Genomic DNA, 18,847 nt, shown 5'->3' on the forward strand with positions numbered 1-18,847 from the left:
GCATCATCAGAGGATCTGGGTCCAAGCAATCACTGTGACCGAAAGGACCAGAAGACAATGTTATTGTTTCAAACTGCGTGGCAACTGCAAAGTATGGCATAACTCAACATTGTTACAACATTGTCTCACTTTCTGCACCCCATGCCATTTCTGTAATACCGTTTGCAGGGCTTGGAGGATGAGCTAAACAGCAACTAATGGACTTTGTAATCATTGCAATGGAATGTAATTCATACAGAGGAAACTTGTGACCTGCTTTTCATAGATTTGCATTGGATAAAGTTACTAGAGTACCAGAACCTCCCCCAGCATGTTTCCTGTTTGCACTAGAGGACACCTGCAGAGACACGTCTTTAGCTGAGATGCTCGGGTGAAAGTGTAATGTGTTCTGGCGAGCCTTGTTGATGCCCCAGGCATTTACAGATTTGCTTCAGTGCAAATCTTTTCGAATGCAGCATACTATATTTACTTTTAAAAAAATATTCTCGATGCAGTAAAGGATAGTTACTGTACATTTTAGCTGCTCACAGGCTTCTCCTAATTTGGCACAGCAACTCATAATGCATGCAGCTAATTGTGCTCTTGAGGAAGTCACAAAACTCAGAGAAAGAATTTAGGGATCAAACTGAACAATATAAGATGTGTCATAGTTTTCTTGATAATAAATATAAGTATGGTTATTGCTTAACCCCTTCCATGCTGCTGACTGCCCCCAGCCGCCATTCACCACGGTGGGCGTGTGCTGATGACGGCTGGGGGCCGTCATGAACGCGCCCACTCATTAAAACGGCCGTACAGGCGCAGAATCGCAGCCGCGCCCAAGGGGTTAAACACACTATTAAAAATGTACATAGTTTCTGTGCTGGTCCACCTCTCAGGATGTCCGCTGTGGTCTGGGTTTATTTCTGAGAATTACCGTGAATCTAGAAGATTGTACTTTGGACTATCAAGTACAAGAACATCGTGGCACACTAACATCACAGCCAAACAGTGGCGTAACGAAACTTGAGGGGGCCCCCCTGCAAAGTACATGGAGCCTCCCCTCTGGACTCACTCAGGAGCTCTCAGGCCAGGGTACTGTACTGAGAGGGCCCCTGGATCTCAGCGGCCCCCCAGCACTGTGAGGGTTGCGTGGCCCTTTTGTTACGCCACTGCAGCCAAAATATCAGAAGGTAAGTGTGTTATATCCTAGCAACAATTACAGCATCTGGTTGCTATCTCCACTGGATTCTAGAGTGTGGACTCCAGGGGCCGAGAGCAGGAAGTTGATGATGGAGGAGGACTTCAGGGATTGTTGACCAGGACTTAATAAACGTGTTTCACTTTTCTTCATGTGTCCTGGAGATTTAAAAAGTGCACAAGGGGAAGTACAGATTTACTGTTCTTGCCTCCACATCTATCTACCTTGACAATATGTATCGACAAGGTACTTGTGGAGCTAGGTATTGAAACTCTAGCGATATTTACATTTTGATATACTGTCCGTCGCTATTTTTATTCATGATATTAGTGTCCTGCTATATTCTGTATTTGATATGGAGGATCCAAGCCATTTAGAATTTTTTTAGGAAATGCTGCTTAGGAAACTGAATTTGTGTTATACATCCAGAGCACACCGCACTTGAATTAGTACTATAAAAGGCATAATAGGAATACACAGGTCATCTGTCCGCTGTTGCACAATGCGCCTATGAATCTGAGCTAGATTATAAAACTTTGGAATATAGATTGCCACTAATTGCCACAGATAGGGACCGGAAAAGTAGTCACCAGGCTTTAGATTACTATCCTCTAGCAAAAGCTAAATTATACCTTAGCTGCCATAGGGAAACCCTTCACCGCCCTTGAGCATTTGCTCTAATATAGTATAGGGGCCTCGTTTTGGATGAAAAAAGAAACCCACTTGATATAAAGTGAAACCTACATTTGGGGAGCAGGAAATGCCAGAAAAATTAGGCCTGAGGTATTCTGTTCCTGTAAAATTAGAAACATGTGAACATTTGCAAAAACGTTATGTACATCATTAAAACTGATAAAAAATAGTGTTCCTGGACTATCCTCATAAAGTAATTCACAGTGAACAATATTCTAACATTAAAATAGGTTTGTTCATCTATCCTCAAAACAGGTATTTAGGATAACCATATATAGTCACAAAAAACATATAGGATTGTAGATGGGTAAACTTGAATAACAGCCATGTTATTCACAGGGAGTTTCTGAATGACATCAAATAAATGAGAGCAAAGCCCTACTATTGACTTTTTACTTATCTGCAATTTTATGTGGTGTTTTTATCCCATCAAATAATCTGCCTCACATATGCAGTGGCATAGTAGTAATGGGGATGCTATATACAAAATACATTTTTTTAAATTAAACACTGGCTTCCTGCTGCCACTTTCACCACCCTGTATATACCCTCTCCCTCCCCTAAATAAAAATAAAAATTGACACCCGGCCTTTTGAAAGCTTTGCACAACCCTGCTCCTTGAACTGAAAAAAAATCCGGTCTCTCACCACCCTCTGCGCATTCCCGCACCTCCCCAGATGAAAGGCACTCTTGCTGACAGTGATGTCTGCTTGCCAGCATGGCTGCATATCTCCTCTCACTGTGGCGATTCAGAGACCCATGCTGACAGAGGGGATGGTGGTCTGTGGATGCAAAGTGCCACCCACATTCAGGGCCGGACTGGCAGTAGTGGGCATCGGACATTTTCCTGGGAGGCTGGAAGTGCGGGCCAGTTTTGGAGCAGTGGGGGATGGTTTTGTTGCTGGGGGCCAGTTTCACATCAGTGCTGCAATATCGGCCCCAGTAACAAAAGCAGCAATGCTGTGGGCCGCTTTAGTTAAGCAGCAGCGCTTCACACTACCACCCTCGCCCTTTCCCAGGAGGAGGCGGTCCGATAAAATTGCCAGGGCTGATTTGTGTTTCTCAGTCCGGCCCTGCCCACTTTCTACCTTAACTACCGGGTCAGTGGAGGACCGGGAGAGGACGGAAAAAGAACCACCTTTCCACTGATATGCTTGAGTCTCGGGCCCCGGGTGAGGCAGTGGAATGAAGGGAAGGTGAGCCCTTCCCCGAGTGATGTCACAACAGTGGTTATCTCATTTGATATTAGCCCCTGTTGTGATGTCACTCCACAATAACCAGTTTCTGACACTGTCGATCATGCTAAAGGTTTTATATGGTAGTCACGTACAACGTTAATAATAATGTATTCCAAATATGATTATCTGCTTTTTTGAAGGTCATTCTGACAATCTGACTGGGTTTTACTATTCGCTGGTAAGACAGGCCCAGATGCAATTTAAAAACTATTAAATTGTTGAGCTGTATTTTTTAAACACAACACGTTCCTTGTATGGTTCATTCAAGTGCCAGTAGCATAGTATGCTTCAAATTACTCAGTGAATATCTTAAAAGCCAGAATCAGACATGCTCATTTCTTTCTATGCATTGTTCAACAATCAGTTGCTGACCATTAAGGCCATGGTGACTGGACATATAAAATGGTGTGACACAATACAACAGTATTTGTACAGGTTTTCTTTCATGATTTATGACCCCCTGGTCAGTTTTTAAAACACGTATTGCTTCTGGTTTGAATGAAGGCACCTCCCTTGGACATGGCAAACTCTTAATTGAGCCTGTAGTTTGGATTCATTCATGTACACCCTTGCTATGCATATTAATAAAGGAATGTCTGTTATTCAAGATTCGTTGCGTAAATGTGTTTATGACAGTACACTTGTCTTTACACATGAAACTGACTAAGGTGCGGTTTGCTGTAATGCGTTATATTCCGCCGTGGGAAACATTTGGCAAAGAGTGCCTCCCACGCATAGAAAAATATCCAAACGCCTGGAGTCCGCTGGAATATTGCACCGCAGAGACAAGCAGAGTCTAAAACAACAACAATCAGCTTGGCATCCTTAGGCAATCTCTGTGCAGAGCTCTGTCTGGTTTTCTGTACGTGGGAAGGGGTGCAATATTTAAAGCAAGTAAAAGCAATCAAACCCAAAACACAACCTGTTAGTCGCGCCTAAGAGCAGCATTCACAAGTTCCTCCACAACACACATGCCAGTGTGGCAGCAAGTCGAGCCACAGCATAGTGGTCATTGCGCAAGAGTGTGACCCCGCGTGCTGATCTGTCACTGCTTGGTAAACTGTCCTGCAGTAACCTGGGGCTTCCATACATCTGGTTATCCGTAATCCAGCTGCCATTGCAGTCACTCTCATGAAAGGGGTAGGGAGTCACCGCAGCACAGTAGGATCCCACAATGACACTGTGTCCAGACGAAGCCCAACAGGGTCGAAACAGTTTTTGGGTGGCTTGTGTTTCCATTCAGAGTAGTTGTAGCATTGCGGTACATGCCACAATGTTTGAGGCAGGAGCAAGGCTCATACGTTTGTGATTGGTTCCCTTCTATTGAGGTACAGTAAATCTAACCACCGTGGTTTCAATTAATATAACCATTCCAATCCATCACTTTTTAATGGTAGATAACCCAGGCGGAATACCTAAGCTGGTTCTTAAAGATTGATTGGAACATATCTGACACCCTTGGGCAGGATTTCTAATAGACTGGCAGTTATGGATTGTTTGTTGTTACTTTGCATTTTGTACCACAGTTTCTACTGCATTTTAAACTTACCTGGCTGCATTTTCATGAACTGCTTAATCATGCTTTTTCATTCATTTGCTGACTATGCCAAACTTTACTTTGAGGTTCCTTGAGCTCACAGTTTCTGCTCTACCGGATCCTGTATGCGCACCCCACCACTGACCTTCTTTGGATCTGAACTGGTCAACTCAGCAGGCAAGACACGACAAAAGGTCATGGCTGCCCCCTCTGCCTAGAGTCACAAATCCTCCATGTTGTTCACTCAAGCGTACGCGTACATGCAGCCATGTTACTCTCACTCATACATCACACAACGCTAGCATGCCATTCAATCCTAACAGATCCCTATGACTCTGCTCATGGTTGCAAAAGGCAGTTCAGTTTCAGTTCAGTTTTCTACCCACTCTGCAGTGATTCTAGTTGCAGGACTCTCTGGTACCTTATGTGCCCTTTGATAGATTGACTGATCAGGCGTTTCTCTCCTGCCAAATTCAGTCTCAAACACTTGGCACAGCAGCCTTTTATTTACTTGGTCGATCTTTCCTATAGTGTATAACAAAATATTTGTAACTTGTATAGTACACGGTGCTTCAGGCTGAAATACCAAACTGGCATTTCTAGACAGTGTACTGTGCATAACTGACGCGTATATTTCCCATTTTACTGTTTCTGAAGTAAAGAAGCCTTAGCTTGGCTTACCAGATTTGAAATGTGACCTGTGGATCAAAGCAGAGGTCAATGGTAAGCACTAACATTCTGGGCCAGCTTGCTAATTAACTTATGAGACATATTTTTCAGTTAACTCGTCGAATCATCTCGCCATCAGCCCATTCTTTCAGCTTTTAAAAGAGTAAGCTTGTGTTTTGACAACTGTTTATACTTCGGCATATGTCGATATCTGGTTGCTGAAGGAAAGCATTGTGTACGTTTTCATTTTTTGTGGACTTTCCATCTGTGTTTTTCCTTTCTCACTGCTGGATTTTTTAAACTTCCTTGTGTATATTGCCACAGACATCACCCAGTGTAGGCTCTTAACATTTATGCTACAAATCTAAAAAGAAATACTAATGAATTTGTTCATTTCTAAGAAGGCAAAACGTGTTTAAAATGTGATTTCAATTTCCTTCGAACAAAGGGAAAGAAACATCGTAAAGACTTTTTGACAGTAGAAATCTTTTTAATAAAAGAGAAGCAATGAATCTACTTAAAATATCAGCAGCTTTACTGCTATTCTTCAAACAGAAAACTTTGAATAAATAAATAAAAAAGAACACTTAGAAAGGATACTCCATTGTATAAAATTAATTGATGAGTCAAAAGCACTAACGAATTAAAGAGCCAGACATATCATTAGCAACATTAGATGTAGCCCCAGTTTGTGTTGGGGTTATGCATGCACTGTGCACACTTAGTGCAGACTGGGGTCCATTGTCTGATCAGCATGGAGCCAGTGCCTGCCCTGTAGAGAGCACAGCAGGGAAACACAGAGCCATGGATCAAACAACTGTTCTGTGGCCTCCAACATCGCATGTAGGGCGACACCTTAAGCAGGCAGCGGCTTAGTGCAGACGTCCCCTGCCAGGCTGCGCATCCTTTCTCCCCCTGCGTTGTCCCCTCATTGAACTGTGGGAGCACTCATGTATGGGGGGGACAGGAAAATCCCCTACAGTTAAGTTACTCCTGGTGCAGGGCTGAGACCCCTTTAAATACATCACAAGTCCCTGAGTCTTCATTCTTTTGGGGTGATGCTGTGCAGCGAGGTCACAGTTGCTCATTAGGCGGTGAAGTGGCTGACAAGTACATACGTCCATTCTCAATGTCCACCTCTTCTTGGTGATTTCATTGGCTGGGTTGAGCTTATCGTTTGTTCCTGAGCTCGCCTGCTGGGAGGAAGGGCATCGCTTCATTTTGACACTTCGTTCACTCTATGGTTTCTGATTTATGCCTCTGCTCTCCTGCTGCTTTGTGTGTTGCAGCCCCGGCAGAGGGATCAAACTACTGTTTTGTGCATATCAGGAGGATTCCATAATGGGCCCATAGCAGAATATAGTCACCTTGCCAGCGCTGAAAATCTTTGACCTATTTTGAACATATAGTCTGTACACTGTACACTGAAAATATATATGACCACAACGTGGCTTCGTGAGCATCGCAAAGGGAGCGTAGCCCCAATTCTTGTAAGTAACAAGCAAATATAAAAATTATTTAACACCCTGTGTATGATCAATAAATAAAGCTATAGAAATCCAAGCACTGACTGTTAACGGTCACTTACAAGTCGGCAGCAATGTTCTGGGTATGGTGTTAACTGCTCTATTGCAATCACTGCAACCAGCAGTAGGAACCACAACACTATGTGGCTCTTCTTCTTCCAAGGGACAGTGTTTGGAAAGTGTAGTGACTTGTGCTGAGCAAACAATAGAGACAGGCCAGATGCCCCAGGTACAATTCTTGGAAGTGGTAATATGGCACTGCAATGTGGCACATCACACTTTAGCTGGTTCATCGATATTTAAGAGCGATGCAGTTTTATGCCAGTCTGAGACCAATAATACCTTTTACCCTTGTCCACCACCAGATAACTGCACTCTGCGATTGGCAAATCTAAGGATTTGATGCGCAGCGCAGCATTTTTCTGCACAGCTGAGCCGCGGCCTTGTTAGCTCCATACCATACTGTGCTGCCCACCCTCCAGGCTGTTCGCTGCTCCTGAAATGACAGCTTGTGGGAAATACCTGTCTTTGGACCAAAAGGGTAAAGCAAGAGTTCCACCTAAATGAGTGTTCCAGTCCATAGTTAGGGCGATGCATTTTAATGAGGGAAAAAAATGCACCACTGGATTTTTTTCAAACACAAACACGTGCTTTAGTAAAGGTCAGTCTGGAAGGAAGTGTAAACGAAGGCAGTGAAAGTAAAATGTTTCTGTGAGACCGCATTATGTGTGATCTTTTTCAAAGTTTGAGCTTTGCGCCGCTGGTTGGTGTGGTACCAGAACACCGTGGACTAAATATCGTCTGACAACAATATTCTGTATCAGATAGAGCCTACAAAAGTGTCACACCTTTGTGCAGTTAGTGAAAGGAAATCTACACCCTATGGCATGACACTGCTGTCAACAATATTTAGGACACAATAGTTATGTCATTCGATATTGATGTCTACGATATTCTGACATACAGCTCTCTGTTTGCTGGCTACAATCGTGTTGTTTTGTAAGGAATGGAGGCTTCAGGTGTAATCAAAACACTTCGTGCCCCCACGATTACAACAGTAGTGCACCTTCTAAGTTGTTGAACGTTTTCTTTTTTGTCACACTGTCCGGCTCAGCTTCAGTTCTTCCTGGTTCCCATGGCTTGCATAGCTCCACTCGCATGGGCAGCCTCCATAGTGTATTTGCGCCGCCTCAAACCAAGGCCGCACAATCAAGGGCTCTGCACTTGTTGCAAAGCTTGGGACGATCACAAGCGCCCCCACTGTGAACAGAAGGAACCCCGAAGGAAGAAAGAACACACAAATGAGTCATTGTGTCTGGGGGCGGTGAGAAAGAGCAGCCTCGCCTCCCTGCAGCTTCTCATGACTCGGGACGCGGGCGGGTGAAGGTCGAATACAAAACTAAGCCACATATCTGCTTTGGGCTAATTTGGGGATTTGTCAAAGAGGATCTACAAGGGAAACCATGAATAGGAATGGGGACCAAAATCCTATTTTACATTACACAGATTATTGCTGAGACGCCTGTCTCTTTTGATGTCCGCCCACACAAGGATCAGCGGATCTTCGAAAGGAAAGGCTGCTCCTTATGCTAGGCTGCAGTTCAAAAGAGGTAAGGGAGGCCTCCCGGTGAATTAAAAAACATATGTATATATACCATTTAAAAATATTAACAAAGAATGGGTTAAAAGATTACTGGAGCTCGATTTCTGTCAAATGGCTGCTTAAAAAGATCAGTTTGGAAACAGTATAGATAGCAAGTAAGCATTGTTTACATCAACATCCGGATGCTCATCAGTGTTATACAGTGGAAGGTACATCATGACTGTTAAAAGGTGAGTGAATGTACTTGTCTGTTGAAATGTTATGCTATCTTCTATTATTTTATTTTAATGGGATTTATAAAGCGCAGGATGGATAACCCCCCCCGAAAGCGTCTCTCGTTGCTGTGGCATATAACATAACACTTGTATTTGTAAAGAGCACTTATCACCCATGGGTCTCGAGGCGCTGAATAACACATGTTTATTGTTACCCAACTCAATGGTACTCATTTTATTAACTTCAGATGGATGAATGGCCGAGTAGACCGGCCAGGATTTGACCCTGTGACCATGAGTTATAACACAGGCCCATGCAGTGGATGAATTAGTCCCATTAGCCACCAGGCCTGGTTAAAAACAAGAAAGATATATTTAGAGAATGAGTCAGAAGAACCAGGTTTTGAGCAGCTTCTTAAAGCCGGCAAAAGCAGGGCAGGACCGAATGTGTAAAGGCTGTCTGTTCCAGTGGCGGGGAGCAAGATAAGAGAAAGATCTCCCACCATATCTGGCTGTACGTATACAGTGTGGGCGTAAAAGAGATTTCACACTGGACCTGAGGTTACGAGCGGGCAGGTAGAGATGCAGTTGAAATGAACCACATATAACGGGGCGGCACCAGTATTCACATTCAAACCATGAATCCTTGGGTTTATGACTAGGACTATGGCTTTGATTGCAAGTGCCCTGGTGTTTTGCGATGCCTGCACAAACACCTTTATGCGGAGGGATCACAATTGCAAGAAATATGGAGTACGCTGAACCTAGTATTTACCAGGTTTAAAAAAACCTGCAGACCTAAATAAAATTCGGCGGGTCAAACTTGCGAACCATGATTGGGGGAAATGCCCAGTAAATTCCAGAACATGTAGATTGTGGCGTGGAAACACATTTTTGAGGACTAAACGTGTAATTGGTGCTATCTATCATATTTGTTATTGCCTGAGGTGAAATCAGATTTTACCAGGTACAAAAAATATTGCATCCACCAGCAGAGCACCTATAGTTAAGGACTTTACAATTTTTCTGATCTCAGAAGGTTCAGACTAACTTGCATTAGCCTTTCAGTACTTTCGGTAGGGCACTTTTAGCAGAAGGTCCCATTTTCAGTAGTTCAGTTCTAGTAGTACTGGTGTGCTTTCATTAACCAAGGATGGCACTCCTGCAGAGCTGGTGAACTTTTAATAGTGCGATATCAGTACTTAAAAGCAGGAACGTAATTGTTGAAAAAAGGTGAAAATAACAAGTATGGTGGTGCTTTCAGCAGTTCTGATCAGGACTCCAGCACTGTAAGCAGGACTTTACAAGCATTACTCGGAAGTCCTCTAAAATGTCAACTACCATCCCCAAGCTTTTCTATACTAAACATTATGGGAATAGTTTTATTAGGCTGATACGGGCACTCCTCGTGAGGCCTTTGGTGCTCTCAGTAGAAATCGATGCTACTCCTGATCAGGACTGCAGCACTTTAAATAGGACTATACAAGTATTACTCTGCAGTCTTGCCAAACTTTCAGTTGTGCATTATAGATCGTGAATAGTGAGGGAATAAGAGTTTAATAGCCAAATACTGGCAATCCTCATGAGCAATGTCATCATTTCAGTAGGTAGCAGTAGCATTCCTCGTCAGGATTGCAGCACTTTAAATAGGACTGTAAATGGATTGCTCTCCAATCCTGCAATACTATCAATAGTACATTGTCTTATGTAACAGTATGGTAGTAATAGGTTTAATAAGAAGATACTGACAGCACATGTGAGGAATGTGATACTTTCAGAACTAGCAGTTGTACTCATGACCAGGACTTACTTATTTACTTATGCCTAATGCCCCTCCCGGACTATAGGCCATCAGCCAGGACTCTCCAGCCATCTCTGCCCTAAGCTTTTCTTTCAATCTGAATTCAGGTGTAACCCATCTCCTTGCAGTGAGCCTCAAGGCCACAGTGCCAGCTGTTTCTTGGCATTTTTTTTCCTTTTCCTGTCAGGGTTTGCCTTGGGGTATTTGATACTCGCTTGTGGAGGGTGTGATCTATCCAGCCCCAGCATCTTTTCAGGATTTCTTTAGGAGCATGGAGGTGGGAAGTCGGCTGCCATAGGTCATTGTTGCTGATAGTGTTTGTCCAGTAGATTTGAATTTTCCTCACACAGGTGTTGATGAAGGTCTGGACTTTGCTGGTGGTGGTTGTTCTCCAAATGTATGCTTCATACAGAAGGACTGATTTTACATTGATGTTAAAAAGTCTGATCTTGATTTGCAGGTGTTAGGTCCTTGGAGCTCCAGATCTTCTTAAGCTGAATGTAGGCAACCCTGGCTTTGCTGATTCTTGCCTTGATGTTGACATCTGTGACACCGTGCTTGCCTATGATAGTGCCTGGTACGTGAAGCCCTCAACCACTTTCGCCTTCAGTTGTGCTGGCTGTGTTAGCTTTTAGAATCTTGGTTTTCCCCTATGGATGTTGAGGCCAAGTTGTGCTGATGTGGCTGCCACATTGTCCGTCTTCTCTTGAATCTGCCAATGGGTATTGGAGAGTAGGGCCAGGCCGCCTACAAAGTCCAGATCGTACAAATGCGTCCAAGATGTCCATTGGGTCATATTTCTTCTCCTTGCTGTAGATGTCATCATGGTCCAGTCCATGGCCAACAGTGAGAGAAAAGGAGAGAGAATACCATGGCTGACTCTGGTCCTCATTTTGAAGGCTTCAGTAAGTTATCCTCCATGGACTATCTTGCATGTCATTCCCTTGTAAGAGTTAGTGATGACTCGTACACGTCTATCTGGCACACTATAATGGCAGAGGAGTTTCAAAAGGGTCTCTCTGTCCCTGCTGTTAAATGCCTTCTCATAGTTGCTGAAATGAACATAGAGGGGGGAGTTCTGTCCCATCGATTCCTCAATTATGATGCGCAGTGTTGCGATCTGGTCTGTGCAGGATCTATCTTTGAGGAAGCTGGCTTGCTGCTTTTGTATCTGAGCCTTGACTTGTTCCTTCATTCTGTTCACTTTGCCTGAGGTTGATAGAAGAGTTTTCCCTCTCTAGTTTGTGTAGTTACTCAGGTTACATTTCTTGGAGATCTTTATGAGATATTCCTCCTCCTAGTCTAATGGCACTTTTTCCTCTTCCCAAATTCTTCTAAACATGGGGTAGAATATGCCTACTGATATTGCAATGTCTGCTTCAAATGGCTTTGGAGGAATGTTATCAGGTCCTGCTGCCTTGGTTGGTCTGCTGCAGTTGATTAACACGTCCTTCTCTGCTGGCTTTATGTTTGGTGGAGACTGTGGCACTGGCTGGTTCAACAGTTCTTCAAAGTGCTCCATCCATCTTCATTGTTGGCTTTCGTTATCCATGTTTGTCTTCCCAGCTTTGTCTTTAGCAGGCCTTTTTGGCTTGCTGTATCTGCTGGAGAATTTCTTCGTTATGGCATTGAGTTCTTTCAAGTTTCCATGGTTTGCTGCTTTCTGGGGTTCTGTGGCAAGACCATTGATGAATCTTTGCTTGTCTGCTCTTAGGCTTCTCTTTGCTCCCTTGTTAGTTTTGGCATATTTGCCTTGAACTTTCTCTTTTTGTGCTCATGTTCAGCTGATAGTAACACCAGCTTTCTTTTCCTTTCTTTCTTGGATTTTGTGGATAGTATTGGTGCAGATCCATTCTTTACACTGGTGTTTCTTGTGACCCAGTACCTCCTGGCATGTTGATGTCACTGTTTATTTGATCTTCTCCCATTGACTTTCCACTAGGTCTCTCTCCTTTTCAAGTTCTTGCAGGACTTGAGACTTGTTACTGAGAGTGACTGAGTATTCACTCTTTATGTGCACCTTTGAAGAGGGTGGTGTTATATCACTCTAGTTGGTTTGTGAGTTCCAACTATGCTTTCTTCGTCTTGATTTTTAGCTTGGCCACAACAAGTTGATAGTCTGAGGCCATGTCCTCTTCTATCATCACTCTCACATCCAGCAGGGATCTCCGGAACTTCTTAACAATGCAAATATGGTTGACCTGACTCTCTGTTGAATGGTCTGTTGATGCCCACATTGCTTGTGAATTCTTTTGTGTGAGAATAATCTACTGCCTATTACCAGACTGTTCAGGGCACAGAGCTCTGTGAGCCTTTCACGATTCTCATTCATATCACCAAGGTCATGGTCGCCCATGACTTCTTTGTAGCCAGTGTTGCCACTTCAAATCTTAGCATTGAGGTCCCCCATCAGTATGGTGATGTCTCTCTCAAGACATTTCTTCAGGATGGACTGGAGTCTGTTGTAAAACTATTCTTTTTCCTCTTCTTTGCTGTCATTTGTAGGTGCATAGCACTGGATAACATTCATGTTGATCCTCTTTTTAGCATCAGTGCAACTCCCTGAGTGTGTGGGGCATTCTCTTACTTGTTTCCAGAACACAGCAGCATTCCTCCTGGAGCCATTCTTTTAGGCCTGGACTGTGTCATTCTGGTCTCGCTGATGCCATGCAAGGCAGTTGGTATTTTTTCATCTCTGCTGCCATTTGGGCTGTCCTGCCTGTCTTGGTCCTCACATTCCATGTTCTGGAGGTGATGATCAAAAGCAGGTGGCTCAGATTTGTGGCTTCCAGTGATTTCTGGCATTCTCTGTGAAGGAGATTCCTCATTCCCCAAGGCTAGGATGTCTTTTTGTTGACTTTTCTATAGCTAGGATTCTTTTACAAGGTGGGGTAGCTGGCCGAAAACATAGCTTTCCTCCTTTCACTGCTGGGCTTGGGACCGGCCATGGCACATCAGGACTGCAACACTTTAAATAGGACCACACACGTATTCCTTTGTAGTCTTGTAAAGCTTTCAATGGACATTATCAATAATGAATAATGTGGGAATAAGAGTGTAATAGGCCCATACTGGCAATCCTCATAAGCAATGTGATAATTTCAGTTGCTAGCAGTAGCATCCCTCATCAGGATTGTAGCACTTTAAATCGGACCGTACAAATTTGGCTCTGTGTCCTGCAATATTATCAATAGTATATTATCAGTACTTAACAGCGTGGCAGTAATAGGTTCCCACGGGAAGATAGTGGTACTCCTATGGGGAATATGATACCTTCAGTAGCTTGCAATGGCACTCCAGATCAGGACTGCAGCATTTTAATAGTCCTGTAAAAGTTTTGCTCTGCAGTCCAGTAATTATTTCAATCATTCATTAACAATACATACTCACATTAATATAACAATTTCAATAGAACCCTATAGGCGTTCCATATAAATAACATATTTATTGCAGGTGGCAGTAATGACAATCCTTAGAAGTGCAGAAACAATTCTAATAGTACTTGCACAATTTAACCAGATGGCAACTCTTTAAAGAGGCTGTAGCAGATCTTTGTCAGCAGTACTGTAATACATGTGATGGGGCCAAATAAATACATCCCAGCAAGACTGCAACACTAGCTATATAGCGGTGCTAAGATTTGTCTGTAAGAGTCGTTTACAGGGAACAGTTTGGCATTTTAGTGGATGATGTGAAATAGCAAACATATGCTATTGGTGGACTTAACTCGCGTAATTTGCTCTAGTGTAATCAGGCAACATTACGGCAAAATTTTGCAAGATTATACAAATAACGGGAGGAGCAAAACCCAGCTTTTAGTGCTATTTTTTTAGCACAAAGTGCAACTAGCATCCAAAATGAGCCCAACAATGCATTTTGTGTTAAGAAAAATGCAACAGAACATGACCAACAACAGCCATAAGCTGCTCGCACTCTATTTCTGTTCTCATGAGGTAGGTATTTTTGCCCCAAATTACTCTAAATTACACATGCTGACTTATTTGAGTAATTTTGGGTAATTTCATGTCACAAGAGTAAAGCAAATTTTTTGAAATTACTCAGATTATTCCACCGCATTTACAATTTTGGCCAGGCCTAATATTTGCTTATGGCGGACTCATATAAAGGACATTTGAAAGAAGTTGCCTAACATGTTTTAACTAATTTCTTTGGAATGCCATATGTGAGTTCACATGACACGGTTTGACACTGTAAAAGCTGTGTGATGGATTATAAAATGTACCGTGCACATGGAAAATTTGGGTCTTAGAATGAATACCTGAAATACTTTTATTATGAAGTGTAGGAAAGGCAGTGTAAAATGTAGGGACATATTCATCGACAATAAAAAGGTGGATTCAACCCAGACATTTTCTTATACAGGCATTTTATTTGACCAAAAAGGTGCATGGTCCCAGGCAGTTAAAGCTGGGTAGTTATTATTCATGAAAGCTACGGCTGCCCCAGCTAATTTTGCAAGTAAACTGGGCAGAATACCTCATGTTGAGTTGTTGTTTATATATCAGGCAAAATGTGTTACTACGGCTACAAATGGTGCAGGTGTGTGGGGCTACTGCAACCCTAAACCCATACAGCTGGTTGAGAATGCCTTTTTAAAATTCCTTCTGGCTGTTCCAGGCAGCACATCTACCTATATATGCCGTTCTGAACTAGGGATACCATATATCTCGGACCTAATAAAAGAGGATCTGGACTTCTACTAAAACTACTTTTAATTGTGATATTATAAAAGACAGCCTTAAGCGATAGAGGGTACTGGATATCCCATGGCTAAAATACATAAAAGATTTAATGAACGATCTTGTGCATCCTGAATGTTACGATCACCCAGGTTCTATAATTTCCATAACCAGAAAAGATTTTAAAAGATATTGCATGACGCTCCTGGAGACAAATAGATTTGCATTTGAGGCATTTAAGACCAAATTGGTACAGTCCAACCAAATGATATTGACCATTTATGGTATTCAGCCGTACCTAAAACTTACATTAAGGGGTTATGACAGACTTGTACTGACCCGTTTTAGATTTGGAATCTTTCATCATTTAATAAGTTTCCCCACAATAAACGATTGGTCCAACACATTGTGTAGTTGCCTATGTGATGACCTGTTCCAGCAATCAACAATATATGTAGTTTTATTTTGTAAATTCTATGAAATGCAAAGAAGGAGATGGATGTTACCAATTTTAAGGTCATTGGGTCTGAGACAATGCCATCCAGCATTTTTATTATTGCAATTTTTAGAGAATGATTGTTTACGATCTTATATGAAATTCCTGAAGAAACTTGAATGAAATTGTAGTAAGGTTTTCAAGAAATTCTGTACCATTTAACTTTTTTTTTAAGTAATGTTATTTTATTCCGATTTTGCTTGTGAAATTCATATGTGTTTTACTGTGTAAGCTTTTATGATTTTTCTGCAAAGAATCAAATACAACTTTTATTGATTAATTGGATTACAAAATGCCTTAACATAGTATGTAATACAATAAAACCTGTCATGACATAACATAAGATGGCACTGCATTACATGACATTCAATAGTGTAACATTTATGTTTGATGGTCTAACTGTCAGACTGTTATTTTTGTGAAGAAATCACCTTTATGAAACTTTCAATGGATAAACTGCCACATTTTGAAATATTCACTGCTGCAGGAGGGGGGGAGATGAGGTTCTTCCCACAGTTCTGTTCCTTGCAGTAGGTTGGACTCTGCTTTGTGTTTGAGCACTCTTTAGGAGTTTCTGACCCTCCTTACTCGACCATCCAAGCCCATGATGCAATCCCTGATGTATTGTTTTGGCTCTAGTGAGGTCTACTCTTATGCACTCTTTTTTTTAGGCCCCCCTGTTCTCCCCCCTCCTGCCACCAACTATGGACCACAATGGGTCTTGCGAATGTGCCCCAATATGTGGTGGTCATTATTAGTACTACATTCAAGTAGTCTCTGATACGCTGCAGGTTTTCTGTCAGCACTGCAGGAATGTTTTCTCAGTTTCCAGGGTGAAAAAGACATGGTTACCATTGCTGTGTGTTACTGAAGGGTCTTCAGTGGTAATAGCTTACGACTATCACATGGAGGTCATGGAATCATAAATTGGACCAATGGCATTGCAGCAGGGGACTCACTGTCAAATCTGTGAGCTGGTGGCAACGTCAACATCTAAAAAAAAAAGCCTTATCTGTCATCAAAATGAGGTCAGTGAATGAAGAGGTGGGTGGGCGCTGCATCTGCTTTTGTTTTAACCTCACTCCTCTAGATTAGGCCCTATGCCGCCCTCCTTTTACTAATCAGTCAGCTCTCAGCATCCTGTGAGTGAAGAAAGATATTTCTCATAGTCTTACTGTAATAACGATCTTAGAAACAGGAGGGATTAAAAGGTCTCGTCAGTAGGGTGACTGAAACCTGGATTGTTGTTAAATACAATTTATATGCGAATAGGTTTTGTTAATGGAGATTTTGCTGACATGCATCTGTGAAAGCTTTACCATGGTGGGTGCAGAAACACACATTTATGCACAGGTGGCCTTTTCCACCCAATTTTGCAAGTAAAATCAACCACTTCTTTTATCAAGGCACCTATGGTTTAGTCTGCCCATCTATAGGTCAGCCAACTCAGTCATTTTAAGATTATGGGTTTGGCCGAGCATCAGTATATAATAAATTCCAAAATAGGCAAGATTTTCCCCACCCTGCACTAATAGGACTTTACACTTATTAGTACGTCTCCGTTGGGCTAGGCCAGACATACATCACTGCTTTACACATAGATTGGTGCAAAACATTCGTTCGAGAGGCGGGGGTGGGGAGTTTTGGGGGGCTGCCAGTCCCTTCAGAAAAGGTTGACACCTAAAGGAGACTGTCCTATTATATGATATGATTAAGTGGTCAGCGCATCGCGAGATCGGCTCATTTTGATCTGAAATCACTATCCAAGACATGACTTGACTGAAAGACTTACTTCAAGCCCCATGCATTGACCAACAGCCGGGTGGGTAAAACCAATTAAATAAAGTCCCTGCCAGGAGTGTTCTGTGCATGTCTGAGAGGGAGGAGTAGTTTATTTTTGGGTGATCAAAATGACCATGTTATTTTCTCATCAACAGTGGCAATGACGTATATTAAGCACAGTCTCTCCAACGGTATAGATTCTCGACGGAAGAAGGCGTGGGTGGCCTCACAACACAGCTGAGGGTGTCAGGGAAATGAATTGTTGTTCCCACTTTTACTTGAATCACAGAATGCATTTCAAAATCAAGCGTCATTGTAATGATAGTGTGATGCGAGACGGAGGAGACAAATGACAGTTAATGAGTTGTCATGGAAACATGCTTTCAACTAACTCACTTGTGTGGCCCATGAACAAGGTAATGGTGACAGAAACATTCCTCGGCTAAAAATAAGACAGTCAGCTCTATAAGCTAAGAAACACATGGTGAATTGCCATTTGCTTAAGTTGTGCAGAAAGCCATGCAAAAAGCTTCCGGAAATTCTTTGCTCACAGAAAGACAATGCATATCGGCGTAAAGAGCAAAACAGGAAATGGGGTGTACCTCTTTATCAGGTGTGCTCTGCTGTTCACGTAGTTTGAGTCAAATGAATAGTTCTCTGTCTGAAACATAAGAAGGAAATAAAGTGATATGTCAGAGGATTGCATACAGCAAACAGCTACAAAGCGAATTTGTGTGTTTTACCTGGAAAAATTATGAGGTAATGGTGTTTTGCTATGAAATTGGACAGAGCTCATAGAGAAAGTGAAAGCCATGGTAAACTATCCCCAGCCCCACAGTAAACAAATGCCACCCATCCCTAGAAGCTTGTCACTGTTGCATACTAAACAACAGCCAGCAGAAGTACCATCAGACAGACAACGCAAAGCACTAAATGAATATAGATTGTGTAGTTGTTGGTGTGTGGGCAACAGCTGCAAGCCTGCTGTGGAACTTCACCACACACTTGCAAAATGTAAAACGTTAGCAATTGTGCTTGACACCCAGGAGGGGCTGATTGAGCTGGAAGCAACAACTTGTGTGGACAAAACGGTGGCAGGGACAAGGATCTGCCATTTTCAGAAGTGCATTGAGTTGTAAGAACAGTACAACAATTGCCACGGTAATTCAGGTGGTGTCAAGGTTCAAGTCCGAAAAAAAGAAATGGGGGATACACCAAGTTAGGCCGAATGAATGTGACATCACCATGTGTGAAATCGCTGCGTGTGACATCACAGGAAGTGACATCACAGGAAGAGCCATCAAGGCACATGACATCGCATCTAGCTTCACAGGAAGTGGCATCAGATCTTGAGACCTCACATATGTTTAGCAAGTCTATCATGGGTACATTTGAGCACATTACAAT

The 18,847-nt window shown here is 42.5% G+C and overlaps 1 protein-coding gene across 4 annotated transcripts in view; it reads right to left on the bottom strand.

The window, feature by feature from the left end:
* The window catches only part of PCDH19 (protocadherin 19), a 199,967-nt gene that overhangs the window by 105,093 nt on the left and 76,027 nt on the right, over positions 1-18,847 (bottom strand). For all 4 annotated transcript variants that reach the window (XM_078688430.1, XM_078688429.1, XM_078688427.1 and 1 more), the window contains one exon: positions 18,043-18,101. In XM_078688430.1, coding sequence (XP_078544556.1) covers positions 18,043-18,101 — 59 coding nt within the window. The remainder of the gene's footprint in view (positions 1-18,042; positions 18,102-18,847) is intronic.

This window comes from Lissotriton helveticus, chromosome 4_1 (assembly GCF_964261635.1).
Source record: "Lissotriton helveticus chromosome 4_1, aLisHel1.1, whole genome shotgun sequence".
Classification (NCBI taxonomy): domain Eukaryota; kingdom Metazoa; phylum Chordata; class Amphibia; order Caudata; family Salamandridae; genus Lissotriton; species Lissotriton helveticus.